The following is a 24,475-nucleotide window of genomic DNA, read 5'->3' as shown; positions in this document are numbered from 1 at the left end:
AGGGTGATAGGCTTCTAATTTGAAACGATTGATTAATGGATTCAAAGCATAATTGAGATCCATATCGAAGCCGGGATTACTGTTAGAATTAATGTATCGTTCCCTTTCTAACTGAATATGTAATTTAGTGTTTAATTCAGTGGGGTGCAAGGGCTGTCGCCTAATGGTCATTGGATATTGAGAAGTTGATACCGGCGTATTTGCCGTTAGTATCTATATGGTTTTACAATCTGGGTTCGCTTTTTAATTTTGGAATTCGAGGGAACCAGGGGTACTTTGAAATCAGGGGATGAAATTTTTAGGGGTGGTGGCTTTGATGCTGTAGTTATTGGGACAGCTGAATTGGTTTGAAGTAGTGGCTCAACGAAGGATCGTGTTGAGGTTGGCTTTGCAGTGGGTGTTGTAGTAATAGAAACAGTTGGTTGTTGAGTGAGTGCTGAAATCTGCGAGTCCAGTGGATCGGTTGGTGGCAGGAGTGAGAGAAGATCCTCAAAATCTCTCAAGTCGTCATCAAGTGTTGCGTCCATAGTTGAATCAGTTGGTATATCCTAGAACAGTAGAATTTTCTTTATTAGACTGGGTTTGTTGGGTGATCCAAGTTTTGAGTTCTTCTCTCAAAACTTGTTAATTGGATGTGAGGATACATGCGATCCTGGTTTATTTTATCAATTTCCTCTAAAAGAGGGGCTTGTATTTTTTGATCACATTCTTGTTCTAATTTTTCAGTTTGCTCATCTTGAGTGAAAATTGAGGTCACTATGGAAGTGAAAAGTACATTATATGAAGCGGCAAGCAATACTTTGCCAAAGTGTAGTGAGCGGCCGGTGATTTTGTGAATATGCATAGCCTTTATTATGAATACTAGGCAATCTAGTATGAATTTCACAAATAGAAAAGAGGCGAAGACTATTCCGCATTTTTCTAAATAGTATTGTACTTTCCCGAATATACGGGTGTATTCGTTTTTCCAAAAGTTTGGAGAGATGAGATAGTCCAAATAGATTGTTTGGGAAGAGCCTAGTGGGCTGTATGAGTCCTTGAAAATAATTTTTTTAGCATTTAGAAAGGACCTGGATACTTTTTGTAGTATTCCTTTCATCTCTGAATTATCGGAAATCATATTCCAGAATTTTTGCATTTGAGCATAAGTGTATATTGAAGCGCCTTGGCTAGAGGCTAAAGAATGCTTAATCTTTTGAATTATCTCTTTTGGTTTAAAGAGATATGGTCCTGTAAACCTTGTAATTTGAGGGGTTAATTCAATCCAGGACTTATCATCATCAACATCTAGTTGAAAGAGATTTGAATGTTTGTCGGAGCAGTCTTGTAGATCTGCCGATTGAAAAGTTTGTCGCGTAATTGGATCGACAAATCGAATATTTTCCTTATACATAATGGGAATGCGATTATAGCATTCATCCATTAATTGCAAAGGTGAATAAAAATTCGGACAATGGTAGAGCCAGGCAACATTGCCATTGGTCTCTAAGAACATAGAGCGGTTTTTGGTTAGAATATAGCCAGCCAAACGTGGGCTTTCAAGTGAAAGCATTAAAGTATTTAATATTGAGCAGCGTTCTAGCTCACATTGATTTTGCAGAAGGGCTAACTCGGCCGTTCTGAGCATGTAGAAGCTATAAAAAGAATATAGTCCAATTTGGTTCCTATATGAGCTTCGTAGTCAATTTGATGACTTGAAAATTGGAGTGGCGGCGAATCATCACTTAATGTAAGAAAAGAAGAATTTGGTTGGCCGGCATTATGAATAGTTCCCGTTTCTGGGGTTGGTTTAACTTGGATTCCAGTATCCATATTGAAACCGTCAGTGTATGCAATAAAAAGTGAATCATATGAAGTTGGATACACTATTCTGGGATGACCACAAAGAGATTGCGGTTTATTAATCACCTGTAGCATAAATTTTTGAGAATCCCTTGTATGGGTAGAACGAATAGACGGGCTAGAATCGCCTTTAATTATATAGTATGATTCTTCGTTTTGAATCATTTTAGCCGGAAATCTGTTTAAAACAGTGAAAATGCAATTGTTGGGTTCTTCCCAAGTATAAGCAAAAGCGTCTAAGGATGTTGTTTCACATCCATTTGTAGACACTGGACAGGGCAAAGGAATGTTTTGCCAATTATTGACTGTTCCATCTTTGAGGTTAACAGTCAGAGTTACATTTTGCATGTAAGTTTCAAAAGTGTCCAATTTAATCCAAGAACGGCCATCACATTCGTTATGATGTTTGCCGTCAACTTTGCCAGCATGGGCATTAGTTACTGTTTTAACATTAAATTTGAAAGGAATATTTCCAATACTAGCATAGCCTAGGTTAAGATAGCCTCTGTTGGCGGCCGATTTACATTGATCGGCAGATAAATGGAGATCAGTAGTGATCATATTTTGTCGAGCGTCGATACCACTCGAATCAAAAGAATCGCAGAACCAACGCATTGATTGGTGTTTGATTCGACACATTGTCGCATTTACTTTTGTGCGATAATGTCTCTGATATAGAGTAACATAAGCATGGGTTACTTTAATATTTTCTGGTTGGACTTTGCAAGGTGCTACTTTATTTAAAGAGAACATTTTGTTAGAAGTCATTAGTTGACAATCATAATGAGCAACCCGAAGATTATTTACAGTATTTGCATATAATTGTTCTTTCGGATCAAATGCTGAGGTTTGATTCGAAAGTATTACTAGAGTTAAAAGACCAACCAAATAAATTTTTAGCAAATTTATTTTTTGGTGGTGAATGAAAGCAAAAGAATTTTTAAAAGTACTCACTTTAAGCATTTCCTCGAGAGTGGTCCATTAGTTCACCTTCCTCTAGTTCACTATATGGATTTGTCATTTTGTGGATTTTTTGTGATGGGAAATCTGAGTTAGATTTCAATTTTTGTTGAGGAATTCAGCAGATTTATTTTTTGGAGAGAGAGGAGGTTTTGAATGGAAGATGTGGAATTGAGCAAGAATGAAAACAACTGTATATCAGTTAGTTTATAAAGGCTGTTTTTGCTTTTTTGCAAATCTAAGCTCTGATTGGCCGTTGTTATTCGGCGTCTTTCGGAAGTGACTCTTTTTAAGTCGTAATTCCTTCGCCATTCGTTTTGTGGTTTTTTCCACTCTGGTTTAATGTCGTGGTTTTTCCACTTATTTTTTATTTGTTGAGATCTAGCAGTGGAATGATTTTTATTCGTTTATGCTGATGTTAATTTTTAACAACTGCATTCCCCTTCCTTATTGGAGGAGGAAAATGAAAAAAAAACATCTCTTCATAAAAGAGGACTAAAAGCAACATCATTTGTTTGCTTTCCTTTTAGTTTGAACTATCTGTATTTTATCTTCAAAAAAAAATTTTCGTCGTCCAGAATGAATTTTATCGATCCCGAAGATAATCTGGTGGACTTCCCGGAGAAGTTTTTAAACTTACGGGATGAGCTAGATTTCAAACACGAAGCCTTGCTGGAGGACAAGGAAGTCGAGAGAAGGGTGGAAATCTACGACGGATTAGTAGAAAAAGGGGCAAATCTAACGCCCATGGAATTCATGATCTTTATGGACCGGAGTTATGTCTTCAAGTATCCGGTCCTGAATACCGATGAACTATTTGAGCTGGGCTCAATACAAAGTAGGTGCTTCGCGAAGAAACTACGGAGCCCATGGAGTGGAAACCATGTGGTTTCACAAGAGACAATGGACTTTTTGTCCTTATTCTTTGGAGAGGATGTAAGTTTGTTTTACAATACACCCAATTTTAAAAGTAATAAAAAAAATTTTTTTTATTCAAGTGGCATGGCAACAGAAATAGTATATAAATTTGTTTTAGTTTCAAGAAGAATTCTTCAGAAAGCCAGCGGCAGAGGAAGAATTTAGAAGAAAAATAGAGCTGGATATTATGTTGGAGGAAATATATCAAGCTTGGTGGCGGCCTTACTCAGCGCTGCAGTTTGCAGTGAGGAGCCTGAGTAGGGCCGCGGAAAACTCTTTGGAAAAGATGGCGGCAGTCAAACTAGTGAAATCGTATACCGATATTAAGTCTTATATTTATAAAAGTTATTTTAAAATCTAATTGTTATTATGTTATTTTTGGTGTTTTGTGGTTTATTACAAATGAAATATTTATAAAGTAGAAAAAGGGAAAAAAAAAGAAAAGGCCAATAAAAAGAATTTAAAAAATATTTAGTTTGGCCAATTAAATGGTTTAGTGTTTTTATTTCTTTTTAAATTTGCCAATTAAACTAGATGGAATTGTAGGAGGACAAGGAAGTCGAGAGAAGGGTGGAAATCTACGACGGATTAGTAGAAAAAGGGGCAAATCTAACGCCCATGGAATTCATGATCTTTATGGACCGGAGTTATGTCTTCAAGTATCCGGTCCTGAATACCGATGAACCATTTGAGCTGGGCTCAATACAAAGTAGGTGCTTCGCGAAGAAACTACGGAGCCCATGGAGTGGAAACCATGTGGTTTCACAAGAGACAATGGACTTTTTGTCCTTATTCTTTGGAGAGGATGTAAGTTTGTTTTACAATACACCCAATTTTAAAAGTAATAAAAAAAAAATTTTTTTATTCAAGTGGCATGGCAACATAGAAATAGTATATAAATTTGTTTTAGTTTCAAGAAGAATTCTTCAGAAAGCCAGCGGCAGAGGAAGAATTTAGAAGAAAAATAGAGCTGGATATTATGTTGGAGGAAATATATCAAGCTTGGTGGCGGCCTTACTCAGCGCTGCAGTTTGCAGTGAGGAGCCTGAGTAGGGCCGCGGAAAACTCTTTGGAAAAGATGGCGGCAGTCAAACTAGTGAAATCGTATACCGATATTAAGTCTTATATTTATAAAAGTTATTTTAAAATCTAATTGTTATTATGTTATTTTTGGTGTTTTGTGGTTTATTACAAATGAAATATTTATAAAGTAGAAAAAGGGAAAAAAAAAGAAAAGGCCAATAAAAAGAATTTAAAAAATATTTAGTTTGGCCAATTAAATGGTTTAGTGTTTTTATTTCTTTTTAAATTTGCCAATTAAACTAGATGGAATTGTAGGAGGACAAGGAAGTCGAGAGAAGGGTGGAAATCTACGACGGATTAGTAGAAAAAGGGGCAAATCTAACGCCCATGGAATTCATGATCTTTATGGACCGGAGTTATGTCTTCAAGTATCCGGTCCTGAATACCGATGAACTATTTGAGCTGGGCTCAATACAAAGTAGGTGCTTCGCGAAGAAACTACGGAGCCCATGGAGTGGAAACCATGTGGTTTCACAAGAGACAATGGACTTTTTGTCCTTATTCTTTGGAGAGGATGTAAGTTTGTTTTACAATACACCCAATTTTAAAAGTAATAAAAAAAAATTTTTTATTCAAGTGGCATGGCAACATAGAAATAGTATATAAATTTGTTTTAGTTTCAAGAAGAATTCTTCAGAAAGCCAGCGGCAGAGGAAGAATTTAGAAGAAAAATAGAGCTGGATATTATGTTGGAGGAAATATATCAAGCTTGGTGGCGGCCTTACTCAGCGCTGCAGTTTGCAGTGAGGAGCCTGAGTAGGGCCGCGGAAAACTCTTTGGAAAAGATGGCGGCAGTCAAACTAGTGAAATCGTATACCGATATTAAGTCTTATATTTATAAAAGTTATTTTAAAATCCTATTGTTATTATGTTATTTTTGGTGTTTTGTGGTTTATTACAAATGAAATATTTATAAAGTAGAAAAAGGGAAAAAAAAAGAAAAGGCCAATAAAAAGAATTTAAAAAATATTTAGTTTGGCCAATTAAATGGTTTAGTGTTTTTATTTCTTTTTAAATTTGCCAATTAAACTAGATGGAATTGTAGTTCCATAAAAGTTTGTAGGACGATTTGTCCGTTTAGGTTTTTTGGATTCAGAAAGTGATCCAGGTGCGGATCGAGTGTTCTCATAGAAGCTTTCCTGAGAGCTAAGAGGGATAATTTTTCCATCAGTAAAGCTTTCTGATGATTCAGATAAACGAGGGATATCAGGAGGACGGGGAGTATTATATTGTGTTGTTACATTTTGGTGGCGGCGGCCAAAGTCATTTGCGAGACTAGTATTAGGACTTATACTGCGGCTAGGTAGGCGGCGGTGGCCATAACTACTAGATTGACTAGTTGAAGGATTAGGGGTTTTATCAACAGGATAGGGGGTTGAACTTCGAATAGGTCTAAGATTCTGGTCAATCGCAGTCGCATCGAACAAAGTTCTTAAATGCATGGTTTCTCTGCCTGAATCTAATGAGTGTTCATGAACAATGGTTTTATTTTGATCCTCATTTGTAGGGGTATGATCAGTCATTTGCTGATAACCATTGTTGACTACTGGCCAAAACTGGTATTGTAGATTTTCAACCTGTTTAGGTTTATTGAAAGAGTCGATTTGATGATTTGTTATATGATCATAAAAATCACTTGAAAATAAATCATTAGAGTACTCCTGTAGTAGCTTGGGCATTTGTTGTTCTTTAGGAAAGTATTCAACAATATGATTGCGGTGGACAATCTTTTTTTCGTTAGTGAAATCATTTTGAATTCCGTATGTTACTTCCGTGATTTTTTCAATTACGGTGTAAGGTCCAGATCTCAAATTCAAAAGCTTTTGACTTTTCAATAGTGGTTTGGATCTATTTTCTAGTAACACTTTTGTGCCTTCTTTTATAGGCCGTCCTAATTTAAATTGATTTCGGAACATGTGGGCCTTATTAGTGATGCGGCGGCAATGGGTATAGGTGTTACTATAAATCAACTTAAAATCATTTTCCCTTTTTAGTATTTCGGCGGAAATTTGATTTTTTAGAAATCTATCTATGGTCTCATTTTTTGACTTATGCTCGGTATGAGCATGATTTTCGAGACCAGCGCAAAATTCAGAGGTACATCTTTTGTTTTAGTCGCGGTAGAGGCCTAATTTAAGGCTAAGGGGAACCTGAGGTTTTATGCCAAAGACAATCTCATATGGAGTGTAACCTGTACTTGAATTAATGGCGGTGTTATGTGCAAAAGCAAATTTATTTGTTAATTCAGACCAGTTTGAGCCTGAGGTACTCAAGAAATGTCGAAAGCACTGGGTTAAATGTTTATTTTGGACTTCAACTTTTCCGTTAGTCCAAGGCGAGTAAGTAGTTCTTGGCCTCAGGGTTATTCCCAATTCAGAGGACCAATGAGCAAAGTCATTACTCATGAATGCACTTCCATTATCATGAATAATTTGTTGTGGAATACCAAATGTTGTGATGTATTTCTCTAAGAGCTTAATGGTTTCCTTAGAGTCTGCATGGGTGCATGGATAGACTTGAAGATATCTAGAGAAGGCATCTACCACAACTAAGCAAAAGTTTTTGCCGTGACTTGATGGTCTGAAAGGACCTTTATGATCAATGTGGATCGTTTTCATTGGGATTGTTTCTAATTGTCCCCATTGTTGTAATGGAGCTTCATTCAGGTCTTTTCGTTTTGGCTTATTTTTCTGACATTCTAGGCAATCATGAAGAAGCATGTTGACCCATTTATAGAGTCCGAGCCAATAGAAATATCTTTTGATTATTTCCAAAGTTTTTGTTTCGCCGTGGTGACCGCTAAGAGGATGCTTATGAGCTAACTCAAAGCAGTTTAGCACTAGGGAGATGGGTAAGCAAATTTTTGGACTCTTAGTATAGTCATCATTATATTCATTAATACATAGAAGATCATGTTGGTCTTCAATGAATAATAATTCAAACTGCCTGATATAGGCTTTTAATCCTTTTTCTTCACGATAAGGATTTTTTTGTTTCTTTCTGACTTTTCGTTTTGCTTTATGCAATTTTTGATATCTATGATGGCGGCAGTCAAACTAGTGAAATCGTATACCGATATTAAGTCTTATATTTATAAAAGTTATTTTAAAATCTAATTGTTATTATGTTATTTTTGGTGTTTTGTGGTTTATTACAAATGAAATATTTATAAAGTAGAAAAAGGGAAAAAAAAGAAGAGGCCAATAAAAAGAATTTTAAAAATATTTAGTTTGGCCAATTAAATGTTTTAGTGTTTTTATTTCTTTTTAAATTTGCCAATTAAACTAGATGGAATTGTAGGAGGACAAGGAAGTCGAGAGAAGGGTGGAAATCTACGACGGATTAGTAGAAAAAGGGGCAAATCTAACGCCCATGGAATTCATGATCTTTATGGACCGGAGTTATGTCTTCAAGTATCCGGTCCTGAATACCGATGAACCATTTGAGCTGGGCTCAATACAAAGTAGGTGCTTCGCGAAGAAACTACGGAGCCCATGGAGTGGAAACCATGTGGTTTCACAAGAGACAATGGACTTTTTGTCCTTATTCTTTGGAGAGGATGTAAGTTTGTTTTACAATACACCCAATTTTAAAAGTAATAAAAAAAAAAATTTTTTATTCAAGTGGCATGGCAACATAGAAATAGTATATAAATTTGTTTTAGTTTCAAGAAGAATTCTTCAGAAAGCCAGCGGCAGAGGAAGAATTTAGAAGAAAAATAGAGCTGGATATTATGTTGGAGGAAATATATCAAGCTTGGTGGCGGCCTTACTCAGCGCTGCAGTTTGCAGTGAGGAGCCTGAGTAGGGCCGCGGAAAACTCTTTGGAAAAGATGGCGGCAGTCAAACTAGTGAAATCGTATACCGATATTAAGTCTTATATTTATAAAAGTTATTTTAAAATCCAATTGTTATTATGTTATTTTTGGTGTTTTGTGGTTTATTACAAATGAAATATTTATAAAGTAGAAAAAGGGAAAAAAAAGAAAAGGCCAATAAAAAGAATTTAAAAAATATTTAGTTTGGCCAATTAAATGTTTTAGTGTTTTTATTTCTTTTTAAATTTGCCAATTAAACTAGATGGAATTGTAGGAGGACAAGGAAGTCGAGAGAAGGGTGGAAATCTACGACGGATTAGTAGAAAAAGGGGCAAATCTAACGCCCATGGAATTCATGATCTTTATGGACCGGAGTTATGTCTTCAAGTATCCGGTCCTGAATACCGATGAACCATTTGAGCTGGGCTCAATACAAAGTAGGTGCTTCGCGAAGAAACTACGGAGCCCATGGAGTGGAAACCATGTGGTTTCACAAGAGACAATGGACTTTTTGTCCTTATTCTTTGGAGAGGATGTAAGTTTGTTTTACAATACACCCAATTTTAAAAGTAATAAAAAAAAAATTTTTTTATTCAAGTGGCATGGCAACATAGAAATAGTATATAAATTTGTTTTAGTTTCAAGAAGAATTCTTCAGAAAGCCAGCGGCAGAGGAAGAATTTAGAAGAAAAATAGAGCTGGATATTATGTTGGAGGAAATATATCAAGCTTGGTGGCGGCCTTACTCAGCGCTGCAGTTTGCAGTGAGGAGCCTGAGTAGGGCCGCGGAAAACTCTTTGGAAAAGATGGCGGCAGTCAAACTAGTGAAATCGTATACCGATATTAAGTCTTATATTTATAAAAGTTATTTTAAAATCCAATTGTTATTATGTTATTTTTGGTGTTTTGTGGTTTATTACAAATGAAATATTTATAAAGTAGAAAAAGGGAAAAAAAAGAAAAGGCCAATAAAAAGAATTTAAAAAATATTTAGTTTGGCCAATTAAATGGTTTAGTGTTTTTATTTCTTTTTAAATTTGCCAATTAAACTAGATGGAATTGTAGTTCCATAAAAGTTTGTAGGACGATTTGTCCGTTTAGGTTTTTTGGATTCAGAAAGTGATCCAGGTGCGGATCGAGTGTTCTCATAGAAGCTTTCCTGAGAGCTAAGAGGGATAATTTTTCCATCAGTAAAGCTTTCTGATGATTCAGATAAACGAGGGATATCAGGAGGACGGGGAGTATTATATTGTGTTGTTACATTTTGGTGGCGGCGGCCAAAGTCATTTGCGAGACTAGTATTAGGACTTATACTGCGGCTAGGTAGGCGGCGGTGGCCATAACTACTAGATTGACTAGTTGAAGGATTAGGGGTTTTATCAACAGGATAGGGGGTTGAACTTCGAATAGGTCTAAGATTCTGGTCAATCGCAGTCGCATCGAACAAAGTTCTTAAATGCATGGTTTCTCTGCCTGAATCTAATGAGTGTTCATGAACAATGGTTTTATTTTGATCCTCATTTGTAGGGGTATGATCAGTCATTTGCTGATAACCATTGTTGACTACTGGCCAAAACTGGTATTGTAGATTTTCAACCTGTTTAGGTTTATTGAAAGAGTCGATTTGATGATTTGTTATATGATCATAAAAATCACTTGAAAATAAATCATTAGAGTACTCCTGTAGTAGCTTGGGCATTTGTTGTTCTTTAGGAAAGTATTCAACAATATGATTGCGGTGGACAATCTTTTTTTCGTTAGTGAAATCATTTTGAATTCCGTATGTTACTTCCGTGATTTTTTCAATTACGGTGTAAGGTCCAGATCTCAAATTCAAAAGCTTTTGACTTTTCAATAGTGGTTTGGATCTATTTTCTAGTAACACTTTTGTGCCTTCTTTTATAGGCCGTCCTAATTTAAATTGATTTCGGAACATGTGGGCCTTATTAGTGATGCGGCGGCAATGGGTATAGGTGTTACTATAAATCAACTTAAAATCATTTTCCCTTTTTAGTATTTCGGCGGAAATTTGATTTTTTAGAAATCTATCTATGGTCTCATTGTTTGACTTATGCTCGGTATGAGCATGATTTTCGAGACCAGCGCAAAATTCAGAGGTACATCTTTTGTTTTAGTCGCGGTAGAGGCCTAATTTAAGGCTAAGGGGAACCTGAGGTTTTATGCCAAAGACAATCTCATATGGAGTGTAACCTGTACTTGAATTAATGGCGGTGTTATGTGCAAAAGCAAATTTATTTGTTAATTCAGACCAGTTTGAGCCTGAGGTACTCAGGAAATGTCGAAAGCACTGGGTTAAATGTTTATTTTGGACTTCAACTTTTCCGTTAGTCCAAGGCGAGTAAGTAGTTCTTGGCCTCAGGGTTATTCCCAATTCAGAGGACCAATGAGCAAAGTCATTACTCATGAATGCACTTCCATTATCATGAATAATTTGTTGTGGAATACCAAATGTTGTGATGTATTTCTCTAAGAGCTTAATGGTTTCCTTAGAGTCTGCATGGGTGCATGGATAGACTTGAAGATATCTAGAGAAGGCATCTACCACAACTAAGCAAAAGTTTTTGCCGTGACTTGATGGTCTGAGTGGACCTTTATGATCAATGTGGATCGTTTTCATTGGGATTGTTTCTAATTGTCCCCATTGTTGTAATGGAGCTTCATTCAGGTCTTTTCGTTTTGGCTTATTTTTCTGACATTCTAGGCAATCATGAAGAAGCATGTTGACCCATTTATAGAGTCCGAGCCAATAGAAATATCTTTTGATTATTTCCAAAGTTTTTGTTTCGCCGTGGTGACCGCTAAGAGGATGCTTATGAGCTAACTCAAAGCAGTTTAGCACTAGGGAGATGGGTAAGCAAATTTTTGGACTCTTAGTATAGTCATCATTATATTCATTAATACATAGAAGATCATGTTGGTCTTCAATGAATAATAATTCAAACTGCCTGATATAGGCTTTTAATCCTTTTTCTTCACGATAAGGATTTTTTTTGTTTCTTTCTGACTTTTCGTTTTGCTTTATGCAATTTTTGATATCTATGATTACAGTATCGTTACACTGCTCTTGCATAATTGTTTCAACGTCTAAATTTGCTTCTTTAGCAAAGTCGGTCATTTTTGCTATCAGTTCAAGAGAATCTGATTTATTCTCTTCAGATTGGAGACTTAGGGGTTCAATTAACCTCAAAGATCTTGTTTTGGTTGCAAAACCATTTTTTGCTTTAACCAGGTCGTTGAGAAGGTTGTTCTCAACATTGCCTTCATATAAGTCAAGCCATTCTGAATTTTCCAAAGGATCATCAAGTGCAGATACTTCATCTGGAATTTCTTCATAAATGTTTTCATTGTTTATATCTGGTATAGATAGTCGTTTGATTTGGTTAATTTGTTTGCCAAATCGAAAGAAATCTGTTATATTCTGAATCGCACTACAAGATTCTTCAAAATATTCTGGAGCATCTTCAATGCTGAAGTCTCCTCTGTCACTTATGTTGATTCATTTCTTTTTTCCGCCTTGCACTTGAGCAATGACTGGATAGCAATCGTTTTCGAATATGTTATCATCTTTGTGGAGTACTGAATAACATATTTGTTCTCCATTGTTGTAATGGAGCTTCATTCAGGTCTTTTCGTTTTGGCTTATTTTTCTGACATTCTAGGCAATCATGAAGAAGCATGTTGACCCATTTATAGAGTCCGAGCCAATAGAAATATCTTTTGATTATTTCCAAAGTTTTTGTTTCGCCGTGGTGACCGCTAAGAGGATGCTTATGAGCTAACTCAAAGCAGTTTAGCACTAGGGAGATGGGTAAGCAAATTTTTGGACTCTTAGTATAGTCATCATTATATTCATTAATACATAGAAGATCATGTTGGTCTTCAATGAATAATAATTCAAACTGCCTGATATAGGCTTTTAATCCTTTTTCTTCACGATAAGGATTTTTTTGTTTCTTTCTGACTTTTCGTTTTGCTTTATGCAATTTTTGATATCTATGATGGCGGCAGTCAAACTAGTGAAATCGTATACCGATATTAAGTCTTATATTTATAAAAGTTATTTTAAAATCTAATTGTTATTATGTTATTTTTGGTGTTTTGTGGTTTATTACAAATGAAATATTTATAAAGTAGAAAAAGGGAAAAAAAAGAAAAGGCCAATAAAAAGAATTTAAAAAATATTTAGTTTGGCCAATTAAATGGTTTAGTGTTTTTATTTCTTTTTAAATTTGCCAATTAAACTAGATGGAATTGTAGGAGGACAAGGAAGTCGAGAGAAGGGTGGAAATCTACGACGGATTAGTAGAAAAAGGGGCAAATCTAACGCCCATGGAATTCATGATCTTTATGGACCGGAGTTATGTCTTCAAGTATCCGGTCCTGAATTTTGTCAATACGACTTGATATTTGAAAAATCTATGAGAAAGTTGTCCTTTTCTGGACCATAAGAAGAGAATAGGTCTGTGGTCGCAATATAGGTATAGAGGAAAGGGTGAACCTATAATGTAGAATTCATAGGTTTGCAAAGCAGATATTATTCCACATAATTCACGATGTTGAGTAGACATTTTCTGCTCAGCTTTATCAAAGACTCGAGAATTGGCAGAAACAATTCTTTTCCCTTCAGGAAAGTCTTGGATGAGTATACACCCGGTTCCTACATTTGAGGAGTCGGCGTGAATGTGGAATGGGTAGTTTACATTAGGTATGGCATTTAAAATGTCATGACAGAATTTGTCTTTCAGTTTTTGAAAAACTTCTTCATGGCATGGTAGCTATTGAAACTTATCACTACTATTTGCCAGTTCATATAGACATTTTGCGTCCACATGAAAATTGATGATGTATGTGCTAAAGAATCCCATGACACCTATTACTCCTAGAACTACTGTTTTTGATTCAGGGGATTTCAATTTTTTTATGTCATCAATTCGTGAAGCGATTGGGGAAAGACCATCTTTAGAGACAACGTGGCCTAAAAATTTAACTTTTCTTAGAAAGAAAAAGGTTTTGTCAGGGGCAGCTTTTAAGTTGACCTTCCGTAAAAGAGAATGATATTCTCGAATTGTGCCAAACATTTCGTTTTTAGTTTGACTCTGTAACAGAGTGTCGTCTATGTAAGTAATTGCTTTTTTTTCTTTAATGAGGGGTCCGAAGGCATATCTCATTAGTTTACTGAAGAAATTTGAAAGTGGTTTCAAGCCATAGAAACCAACTTGGTAGGTATATTGTCTACCTCCTACAATAAAGCTTGTTAATTTCTGGGCCTCATCTGTTAGAGGTACTTGATGGTAGGCGCAAGAGAGATCACTACTTGTGAAGTATGATCCGTTTATTCGGGTCATGAGAACTTGTAGTGGTTCTAATGGCCAACTACAATTGCTAGTATCTGTGATTGAGTTTAGATACCTAGCATCCAAGACTAACTTAACGTAGTCTTTTTTTGGAAGAATGATGACTGGATTTACGAACCATGAGTTCATATCATCTTTTTCATTTAGTTCTCTGACTATGCCTGCTTGGATTAATTCATCCATTAACTTGTCCAATTTATCTCTTAGATGGACTGGGATTTTACTAGGCCGTTGCTTTTTAAACGTTGCGTCTTTTTTGAGTGGTATATGGAATTTATGCTTCGTTTTTCCAATGTCATATTTGTGATGAGAATAAACATCTTGATCCTCTATCAGCATTTGAATTAGATCTGCAAATTCATCATCCGATATATCACTTTGTGTGAAATCGAAGTCAGATAAAAATTTAATAGTAGTTTCAATTTTTTCCAAAGTACTACTATTGTCCTTATCAATTGAGGAGTATTGGGTAAACGTTTCGTTGACTAGAAAGGCAATTAGCCGATCATTATGTTCTTTGTTTCGGTACTTTTTAAATTGTTCTTTCAAGGGAGGCCTGCAAAGGTTCTTTGCATCATTAGAAAAGTCAGTTGCTATTTCGTTTTCATTTTTGCATACTTTGACTATATCTGAACCAATTTGTTCAAATATTTCTGATACATTCTCTGTATCAAACACTTCAAGGGCAGACATGTCCTTGATTTCTTGTCCTGAAACATAGACAAATATAGTAATTCCAGAATGTTGGAATACATCGACAATGATTTTGGAAACTTCTTCCCAATTCATTTTATCGAAGCCACAAGCAATTTTGGGCATTGCGATAGATCGAATGTTATTTGCTATAGCATGATCTTTCATTTCGGACAAGGTATTGAATATAGCGTCGGAAGTGGGTTTCTGAAAGTACCTCTGTTTGGTAATCAGGTTATATATGATTTGTCCAGATTTTGGATCAGTGAAGATGAGAATATCGTTAATGTTAGCATGTATTGAGTTACAAAAGTGTCGTAGCTCAGGATACCTTTTGCTAATTGATTCAGCAAATCCTTTTTTCATTGCTCTATCTGCAGAGATTGTATGGGCAATGGGCATATTCGATTCGAATATGGACCTTTTTTTGAAGTCTACATATTGTAGACAGGGGCCGGATAATTGAGTATTGCTTTCCTGTGTTGTATTGACAACAGTGTTCAGCATGAAACAGCTATCGAATTCCGAACTTTCGTTTAAAATTCTCGTGGTGAACTCATCACAATCGTGGATAGCAAATATTTTATCCTCGTCTCCTTGAATATCAGTTACTGCATATCCTAGTACACACTTGTTTAGTGTGACAGGATGATCTTTCTGATTCTCAATTAGGATAGGTAGGCTTTGCTCAATTTGAGTACAAACTGTATTAATGAAAACCAATTCGGTTTTGGTTGTATTTTTATGAGGCAGGAAAGTAGTCCCTTTTTCGAAGTATGAATTTGGTTCAGCCAAGTGTTTGTATAAGTATGTAGAGCGTGCTGGAATGAACAAGGGTTCTTTCAAGTTAATTGAGACAATTTTTGAAACGTTAGGATATTCTTTATCGTTGTTCATCAACCCGTAGGATATTACACCTTTTGAATTGAGCTCAACTGCGGGGATATCAAAGTAGAGAGCTTTTAAGAAGAGATGACAAAAGTCTACTCCTAACAGATTAGCAGTTATTTCTTCAGTTATCCACACTTTGTGGTTAGATGGATATTTTCCATCAGTGTCGAAACAAGATTGAATAGATGTATGGCCAAACAAACGTATATCAGATCCATTATAAGTCTTTGCTTTAATTTTGGATCGGTAAATTGTCATTTTTTGACCTAATTTTTCCAATTCTTGATAAGTTGGGTAGTTTATGATACTACAAGTTGATCCTGGATCAATCATGAATTCAATTTCAAGTCCACTATTATTGTTTTTGTCTCCGGTGGCAAAATGATATAAGCTAAGATATATCCTTGATTTAGGATTACTATCATCGCTTGGTTTCGGAGACTTTAATAGTTTAAAGGAAAGAAATCAGTGATAGCATCACAGTAATTGACTTCTTCCTCAACCCAGTGGGTAGTTTCAGACTGTATTTGATTCGATCTAAAATTTGGTGATTGAGATCGCGTTGAGTCTCGACTGTTATTGCTATTATAGCTTCCAGTGTTATATGGTCTACCTCTAGGGTTACTATTGAATTGCCTATGTTCTTGGTCGTAGAACTGTTTAGCAACTTGTTCATTTTCTCTGAATTTGTTTTCTCTGGGATACCTATCATCATAGGTTTGGGGTCTTTTGTTATTGAAAGACGATTGTGCATTAGCCTTTTGGAAATTGTTTCCGTTATAGTTATAATTATGGCGAATGCCATAGTTATTTTGGCTAGGATTTGAATTGTTAGTAGTTCTGTTTTGGTTATCCCAAAACCGGTTACTTGGGTTAGGGTTACTCTGGTTAGGGAAGTTATTCGGTCTTCGATTTCGTTTATAATCAGTTTCAAATGAAACTCTTCGTTCATTTTTTGTTGTGAGCTCTTTCCGCAACTTATTTACTTCGTCCTGAACTTGCTTTTTTGATCATCTAGATATAGAATGTCCATTCATTCTACAATATTCGCAGAATCGTGTACTATTAGGTCTTCCCTTGATGTCAGGGTGACGTCGTTGAAATGAAGTCTGATCATTGATTGCACTAACTTCTTGATTCTTGATCAATTTAGTTAGTTCTTTAATTTGAGTTTCTAATGAAGTTATTTTATCCGTTGTTGACTTATTAGCAGGATCAGTAGCAACAATGAATGTTAGATCCTTAGTGATTACATGATTTGTGAATTGATCCCAATTGGCATTTGGATGCTCTATCATGTATTCATGAGCTTTTTGTTTAAGGGCTAGAGGTCTTAGTCCCTTAATTGAGAAATCAATATATTTTTGACTTCTTTGTCTGGTTTGTATAGTTCTCTCAGCATTTTGAGCATCTTCAGTAGCATGAACGGTTACATCAATACTTTCGGGCCATCCTCTATCTACAGAAGATTTGATTCTGTGGAAATAATTTTTTATTAATTCGCCATCTTGGCGAGCTGCATTTTCAGCATCAATTCTATGTTTGAATTGATCTCGTCCGTCAGTGAATCTGTTTAGGAAGAGATCTTTGAGTTGTGCCCATGTGGTAGCATTGGTTACATTATCATTGAACCATTCAAGAGATGTATCAGTTAACAATGATCCGAATAGGGATCGTTGTCTGCTATCATAGCTGCGTCGTGCATCATTATCAGCAGGTCTTTGACCTAATGAGAAAAGAATTTTGTTTTCAACTGAATTCCAAAATGCTGTAGCATTTTGGTTCGGATCGTTTCCCGAAAATGTCATTAAAGACAAGTTGGGATGGGATATTGGGGTATCAGCCATTTTATATTTAGTTTAAAACTTTAAAAAGAAAGATAGAAAAGTTTATAAATTTGTTTAGAAAACTTAAATTTCCGATTTGGAAATTTATTACTTCTCTTTATTTGTAAGAGAAATTTCAACAATTCTCCAGTTTGAGAATTGGATTCTTTGCTTTTTTATCTCTTTTTGAGACTTTAGCAATTTTTGCGAATTTTTAGAAGGTGTGCCTCACTGGTCGCACCAATTTATTACGCTAGCAAAACTATAGACGTCGGACAAAACGCTTGCTAGGAATAAAGGGTCCTTTCTACTTTCTATCTTAGAAAGTAAATCTAAAATTCGCTGAGAAATATTTTATTAAAAAAGAAGTTAGTATGAATTTACAGCTAGTTGCCTTTTGACTCTATATTTATTTTAAGGGTGAGATTGGAGATATTTTTTAGAGATTGATTGGGGGTGGTTTGAAGAGAGTGGCGTTGGTGTTAGAAGAGATATTGTTGGGAATGAATTCCCGTAGTTTTGAGCTTCTATTTATACTCAGATGGGGAAATCACGCCACTTTTCGTATCAAATGAGAAGTTACTTCTTAACTTCGTATTCTCTATTCGTACATTCGTATTTTACGAGAAGAAGGTTTCGTATGCTCGTATTTTACGAGAGGAATCGTTAATATTCGCATTGAATGAGAATAGTCGTTTCAATTCTCAATGCTTAAAACGTTATACGAATTATTCCAATAGCATTTCCCTTCCTTTTGCAAGGGAATAAAAACATATTTCTTTTGTGGTGGCGGCGGCGTCACATTTTGTGAACGCAATAAAATAATTCATGTTTCTGTTTCTATTTGAAATCAGAACAGGGGGTTGGAGGATGTTAACTTGATCTCTTATAACTGACGCACCCATCTATCAGACTAGTACCGACAAATTCATTATTTGCAAGACATTCAGCACCCGAAGGATCCTCACTCTATTTGATCGTCAAATAATTTCGGGGTCATCGTCAAGTCCGTCATCAATAGGCGGGTAATCACCAACTTTAAATTTGTTCAACTTCAGAAACAGCCCGTAATTATCTGTACACGTGAAATACTTTCGGCCAGCAACCGTTCCGTTATTTTTTCCGTACGGTTCATCTAGAGCGATGCCAGCCCAGAAGCCAGAGGCGAAGTCAGTTTCCCCGATGTATTTCAGCTCTCCTCGCAGACTGTTTTCTAATTCAACTCTTTGACCAGCCTGGAATTAAAAGGTCAAATCCCAACATAATACTTCGATTTTTACGGATTTTAAGGGGCATAGCCTTTTTTTTCAAAGACAAACCAACTGACTAGAGTGTGCTATATACTTTAATAATCATAGCTTCTCGAATAACAGTAAACGCATTTGACTGAAAATTAAATAAAACCGCAAACCAGTTTGAATCAACTTGCAAATCTTAGAAAACTTAACCTTCTTTAGCTTAAATCCCTTTAAAAATTTCACCAAGTGTTCTTTAAACATTTCAACTTTAAACTAAATTATGAATGCTCACCCAGCACACAGCAATTTTTCAACAAAAAACTAGGTAACAATTTTAGAGGAAACGGAGGCTTACAAACTTTCTTAAAAAAATACTCACTTTATCTTTGAGTTGTTCGTACAAGTTCATTTGCTCTTCCATTTCCTTCTGCTTCTTCTCTTGGTAGTCTTCACTGAACTTGCCCAATTTGTTGCTCTTCAGGAAATCTCGAACAGTTCCCTTTTTCTCATCATACTCCTTGTCTGACATCAAATTCAAAGGCGTGTAGTCCGCGCCAGCATTCACTTCCAAGTCCATAGCTTGACCTCTGACCTCTAGTAGATACTCCAGGCCATCTTTCAATCCCATATCTCCCCACGTGCCTGATGTAATTCATAGGTTATTATTTGATTTGACATTAGTAAGTAACTGTTTGCTGCGCAAGGCCGCAGAGAACATTCTAGCCTTAAAAATGTGGTTTTTGATTATCAACAAGTTTTCTCACGCTATACCTTTTACTTAAGCATTATCCATTCGAGGAAAACCATTTGGAGGAACCTTAACAGAAAAAAAGCCGTTTTTTGGACAAAAAATTTCACAGAAAAAAATATATAGACTCTTTGAATTTCAAGAACTGTTTGTGAAAAGGACTTTTTTGATAAAAAATAACTCACTTGAGAAAACTGGAGTGCAATTTTCCTAACAGATGGATTTGAATATGCATGAATGCACTTCTGTAGTTATCAGATTATCTCAAGCCTTTCCTGAAAAAAACGCCAGGACCTATATAAGGGTCTTTTTACGTTCATCGACTCTTACTAATGAGGGCTCAACAGAACTGAAAAAAAAATTGTTTAAGCAATGAGAGCAATAAAAAAGAATAGCCAGTTCCTGTAGTTATCACAGAAAACTCCGACCACTTTAAACTTTGCCAATTTTTACTTGTGCCGACAAGCACTAAAATGTAGCTTAATGTTAGCCTCGGTGGCGTATGATAATTTTTTAAAGCATATTTTAGTGTCAATCAAAATGAAGGATGACATTTCAGTCTAAAAGAAAAAAACAATAGTTTTGGTTCTAGACATAACTTTTGACACAGAGGCAAAGCGAAGCTTTGCACAACTTACGATACAACCAAGCATAAAAATATTATCAAAAAACAAAAAAAAGCATAAGTGAAACACATTTTTCGCATGTCTCGATAAAGGTAACTAGGGCCCAGCTAAAGCTAGATGTACAAGTTAAAATGTTTTTTTCTTCAAATTGTTCTACTGATGCGGTATGTAATACATTAACTCAAAAATTTAAATCAGCTCAAAATCTTAGTTGTTTCTCTATTAAAAATAATTAAGAGCAAAAATTTTTAAGATAACGGAATTTTCCCAAGGACAACACTTTTCTTACAAAAATTAAGGATTCGCTTCTTCTACAGGCAAATTTCTCGCAACCGTCTTTCGATTGAACCCTTTATCTCAGATTTGATAGGGTAGTTATTAAGAAAAAACTGGAACATGGCCGCTTGAGCAGAGAAGATACCCAAAACCACGTTTTTCGATTGAACGCCTGAGAATTGGTAAGGTATTTTTTGACCTGAATATTGGCAGGGTAGTTTTCGACAGAAGTATTTTGGAAGTTTTTTGACTTTTGTCGAAAACTACCCTTTTGTCAATTAATCAAAAATTTGACATTTTCGAGAATCATAGCTTTCTGTGTAAAAAAAATAGAACGTAGACACTTGCGGAAAAAAATTCACACAACTTGAAATTTCGCATGAAACCAAAGTCTTAGATTTAGAAGGGTAGTTTTGCAACTACCCTTCCAAGTCTAAGTTAGAAAAAGGCAAAAATTTGAATTTTCCGAGGGCCATAACTGTTTGCGTTAGAAATTGGTCGTAATCGCGTATGCAAAGGAGTTTCACACAGCCCGTTCATTGGATTGAACCAAAACCGCATTTGAGAAGGTGTTTTTGAGAAAAGTTTGAAAAACGGTCAAAAACCAAAATTTGACTTCTCCGAGGGTCATAACTTTTTTTTTGTTAGAAAAAGTGGTTCTAGCCGCTTATGCAGGGGAGCATTCTACAACCCGTCATTTCCATTGAAACCAGAATCTCAGATCTGGGAGATTAGTTTTTGAGAAAACGAAAAAAATATATATGGGGCAAATATTCCCTTACAGACTTTTTCGAAGGCGGTAGACTGTGGGACAAAGTAAAGAGAGACTAGACGATAAAGCAGGCACACAGGGAAGCAATCGTTCTTTCCAATTAGACCCCAATTTTGAAAATCGGTGAACAAATTTGGAAATAGTTCAAAATAATTTTTCTTATAGCACAAAAAAATCAGCGATGTGGCACCTAATGCTGAAAAAAAAACAAGATCCAGCCGGGACTCAAACCTCAGACCTTAGGTTGCAAAAGCAATCAAGTTACCTCCAGTCCAAGTGGTAAAGAACCTCGAAGTTTGTAGGGTTCAAATACAGCCTGTTCAATTTAAAGTAAAAGAAGTTGTTTATGGGGAAAGTAAGTCTAGTTCCCGATTACAAGAAACTTGCTCGCAAGGGTAAAATTCGATCGAATCTTGACTACATTAAAATAAAATTTCACTTGACCTCATGCGTGAGAAAACTGGATCAATACATGAAAATTTTATTTTGCTGGTAAATCTGATAATTACTCTTACTCCGTTCATACACTACGTTGATTACTCTTAATAAAAACAAAATATACAATTATTTAGGCTTCAATTGAATACAATAATCCGTGCACAATTTTTACCAACAAAGTTGAGAAAATTAAAACCCGCCAACTTTTTGTTTGCAGATTCTAACATTTTTGTGCCGAAAAAGCGAAATGAAAAAAATAAAACTAAGAAAACTTTTTATAGCTTAAGCAAACGCTCTCGCTCTACTTACCCTTCTTCACTGTAAAAACTTTCAAAGCGGTTTTTCTCTAAATTAAGGACCTATTTTTTGAAAATGTATCGATTAAATCACTATTGAAAGGACTTTAATATGATATATCACTCGACGCCATCTGACGTTTGTTTGTGTGAGAAATGCTTTTGCGAGAAAAAAAGGTAAAAATGGAAAACTTGAAGACAAATTTTTCATTGTTCATCGCCACTTTTAGTGGCCCGAAAAAAAACAAATGAAGTTTTTTTTTCGAGGGCATTTAGGCACCATTTACTGTTACTCTTTTTTCTTTTTGATAGCGGTAGGGTATGGTATATAACTTTGGCACACTTTTCGTCTTTTAGATGACGCCCTTAATCTGCCTGCTTGATTGTTGAAACTTTTTGGGAACCCCAATAACTTTTTTGGAACGCCAATAATTTAGACTGTTGCTATTAGCGCAATTAGAATTGAGTTTGTTTTGTCACATTTGCAATTGAAACTCAGTGATTTACTACTTTAATTGCTCTTGCCAAGCGGCACGCATTAAAGTCGCTACAGCTCCCCCCCCCCGCCTGAAAAATTCGTATCAACTGACCTGTTGGATTTACCACTGAGCAATCTCCATTTGGAAATTTAACTGTAGCTTGCTCAAATGTGTTCAAAGCTATTCGCATCTGAAGCGAGTCCAGCAGTTTTGAGCATGGCTCGGAGCTGCGCACATCAGCTACTAGGTTGTAATTATCCGGCAGTGGTTTGGGAACTCTCTTCAACAGCAGTTTAATCTTCGTGTCAACAAATGACATTTCACATCTGAAAACATTAATATCATAGCTAGCATTTAACTAACATAGTGCTTATTAACCGAAATAAATGAACCCAATGTCGCCAAGATTCAACGGGGCTACAACAGCAACATGGTCGGATCGACTTAAATTTTCGGTAGCTAGTAAGCAATCGTTAGCTGTAAAAAAAGAGAATAATCCTCTTTTCGTAAGAAATTGTCAACTAAAAATTTCCAAAAAAAAAACGAGAAACATAATTTGAAGAAAATTTTCTGATAATTTTCCACAATTGTTGGCCAATTTTTCATGCGTTGCAATAGAATGAACATTTAATTTCTACTAATACAAGAAAAAAATCATGAAACTTCGGGACAGCAATAAAATCAGAGCATTAAAACGATTATTGATTGAATACAAAATCAGAGAAGTCACACGCTCTCACAAGTGAAAAGACAAGAGCAATCGGGCTCATACATTTTGCAAGCAGGCAGTCAGTCCAAAAACAAACTATTTTTTAAAACGTCTGGGTGTTATCACTAATCTACAGGGAGAAATTTTTTATTACATTCCGATAATTGTTCCGACTTTCGAAGAAAGTGCGGAATATTTATGCTTGGTGTGTTTTTTATTCAGTCAATTTTCGACTATTTAATAGAGCGTTTTTGACGTAAATTTTTTATACCATCTGAAAGCAACTGTTGTCATGAGCTTTTAAAAGATTTTTTTAACCAAAAATAGTTTTTCCTAAGACACGGGGGTTTGTTGACAAATGCTAAATTGACGAATTTGGAATAATTAACGCACGATAAATTGTGGTCTTATCACACTAGTAAGCGGCAAATTAATTCATTTGAAATTGAAATGATGCCAGCATATTAGACCTATTAAAACAACCCGAGAAGCTAGACACGTCCTTTCTATTTTACATAGCATGTGAGGTGATAAACTGAAGCAAAAATAAAAACTTTCTTTGTCGATTATTTCGTCAAATAATCAAACAAATTTTTTTTTGACATTGAAGTGCAACCGGGACATTCAGGGCTTCGACTTGATATATGAGCTGTCTTGTTGCTCTGACTATTTGAAAAAAGGGGAGGAACTTTGTTTTCGGGTGTGTTTTAGTTTTTTCTTTTCTACGCAAAATCAGGTACCACAAATAAGCATGCGAATCGGTCGAGTGATATATCATATTAAAGCGCTTTCAGTCGTGATTCGAACGATATTAACAAACTTTCACAAATTTTCCTCAGTGTTGAGAAAAAACTGTTCGAGTGAGATAGTTTTTTTTCGAGATTTAAGCGCTTTTTTGAAATCAAAAAGTTCAAAAAAAAATTATAAAAAAAAAACTGAAATTTCAATTTTTTTTTTAATTTTCCACGAACAATGTTTTCCATTTTGCTTAGTGTACAATGACTGTCAAAAAAACGTAATCTCTAGTTTTTCGTTATGATCCTTTTTCACACCACGCCAAAAAACGGACACTCTTTTGTTGTATTCTTTTAAGACGATGGTCGGAACATTCTGTGCTACTTGCACAGTAACCGGCTATCCTTGTTATACTCTTCATTTACTCCATACACCGTTCACCACCTGGAAACTTGTAACAGTTGAAGAAATTTCTAATTGGTTGGTATTTTTCCTTCATTCGGTCTTCTATCATGAGAATGGCCCTTGACATACTTGAGTTAAACAGCTTCCTAATCAAATGAAACACTTTTGCTTGTAAAAGTGTCAAGGAACTCAAGAAACCCAATAACTCTTTCAAACAAAGATACATGATCTTGAAGGTCTTGTTAACTTTATTGGCTGACAATTTTCGATAAAAAACCGAAAAATTTTAAAACCGAATCAATAACAAAATTTTTTATTTCAATGTGAAATCAAAAATTAGAATTAATT

General features: G+C 35.5%; 1 protein-coding gene across 2 annotated transcripts; it reads right to left on the bottom strand.

Moving 5' to 3' along the window:
* Positions 1-75: 75 nt before the first annotated feature.
* Positions 76-22,600, bottom strand: LOC134842043 (tubulin-folding cofactor B-like). 2 transcript variants are annotated; one of them, XR_010162480.1, is made up of 4 exons: positions 22,390-22,600; positions 19,023-19,285; positions 18,307-18,640; positions 76-548 (listed from the first exon to the last, which is right to left on the bottom strand). XR_010162480.1 is itself a non-coding variant. In XM_063858197.1 (3 exons), the coding sequence occupies exons 1-3, from the start codon at positions 22,595-22,597 to the stop codon at positions 18,386-18,388; spliced, it is 726 nt and encodes a 241-aa protein (XP_063714267.1). In that variant the 5' UTR covers positions 22,598-22,600; the 3' UTR covers positions 17,670-18,385. The 2 variants fall into 2 exon arrangements, 1 of the variants encoding a protein (XP_063714267.1); XM_063858197.1 differs by lacking the exon at positions 76-548 and having other exon boundaries at positions 17,670-18,640.
* Positions 22,601-24,475: the final 1,875 nt, after the last annotated feature.

This window comes from Symsagittifera roscoffensis, chromosome 3 (genome assembly GCF_963678635.1).
Source record: "Symsagittifera roscoffensis chromosome 3, txSymRosc1.1, whole genome shotgun sequence".
Classification (NCBI taxonomy): Eukaryota; Metazoa; Xenacoelomorpha; order Acoela; family Convolutidae; genus Symsagittifera; species Symsagittifera roscoffensis.
This window is presented reverse-complemented; position numbering and strand designations above follow the sequence as displayed.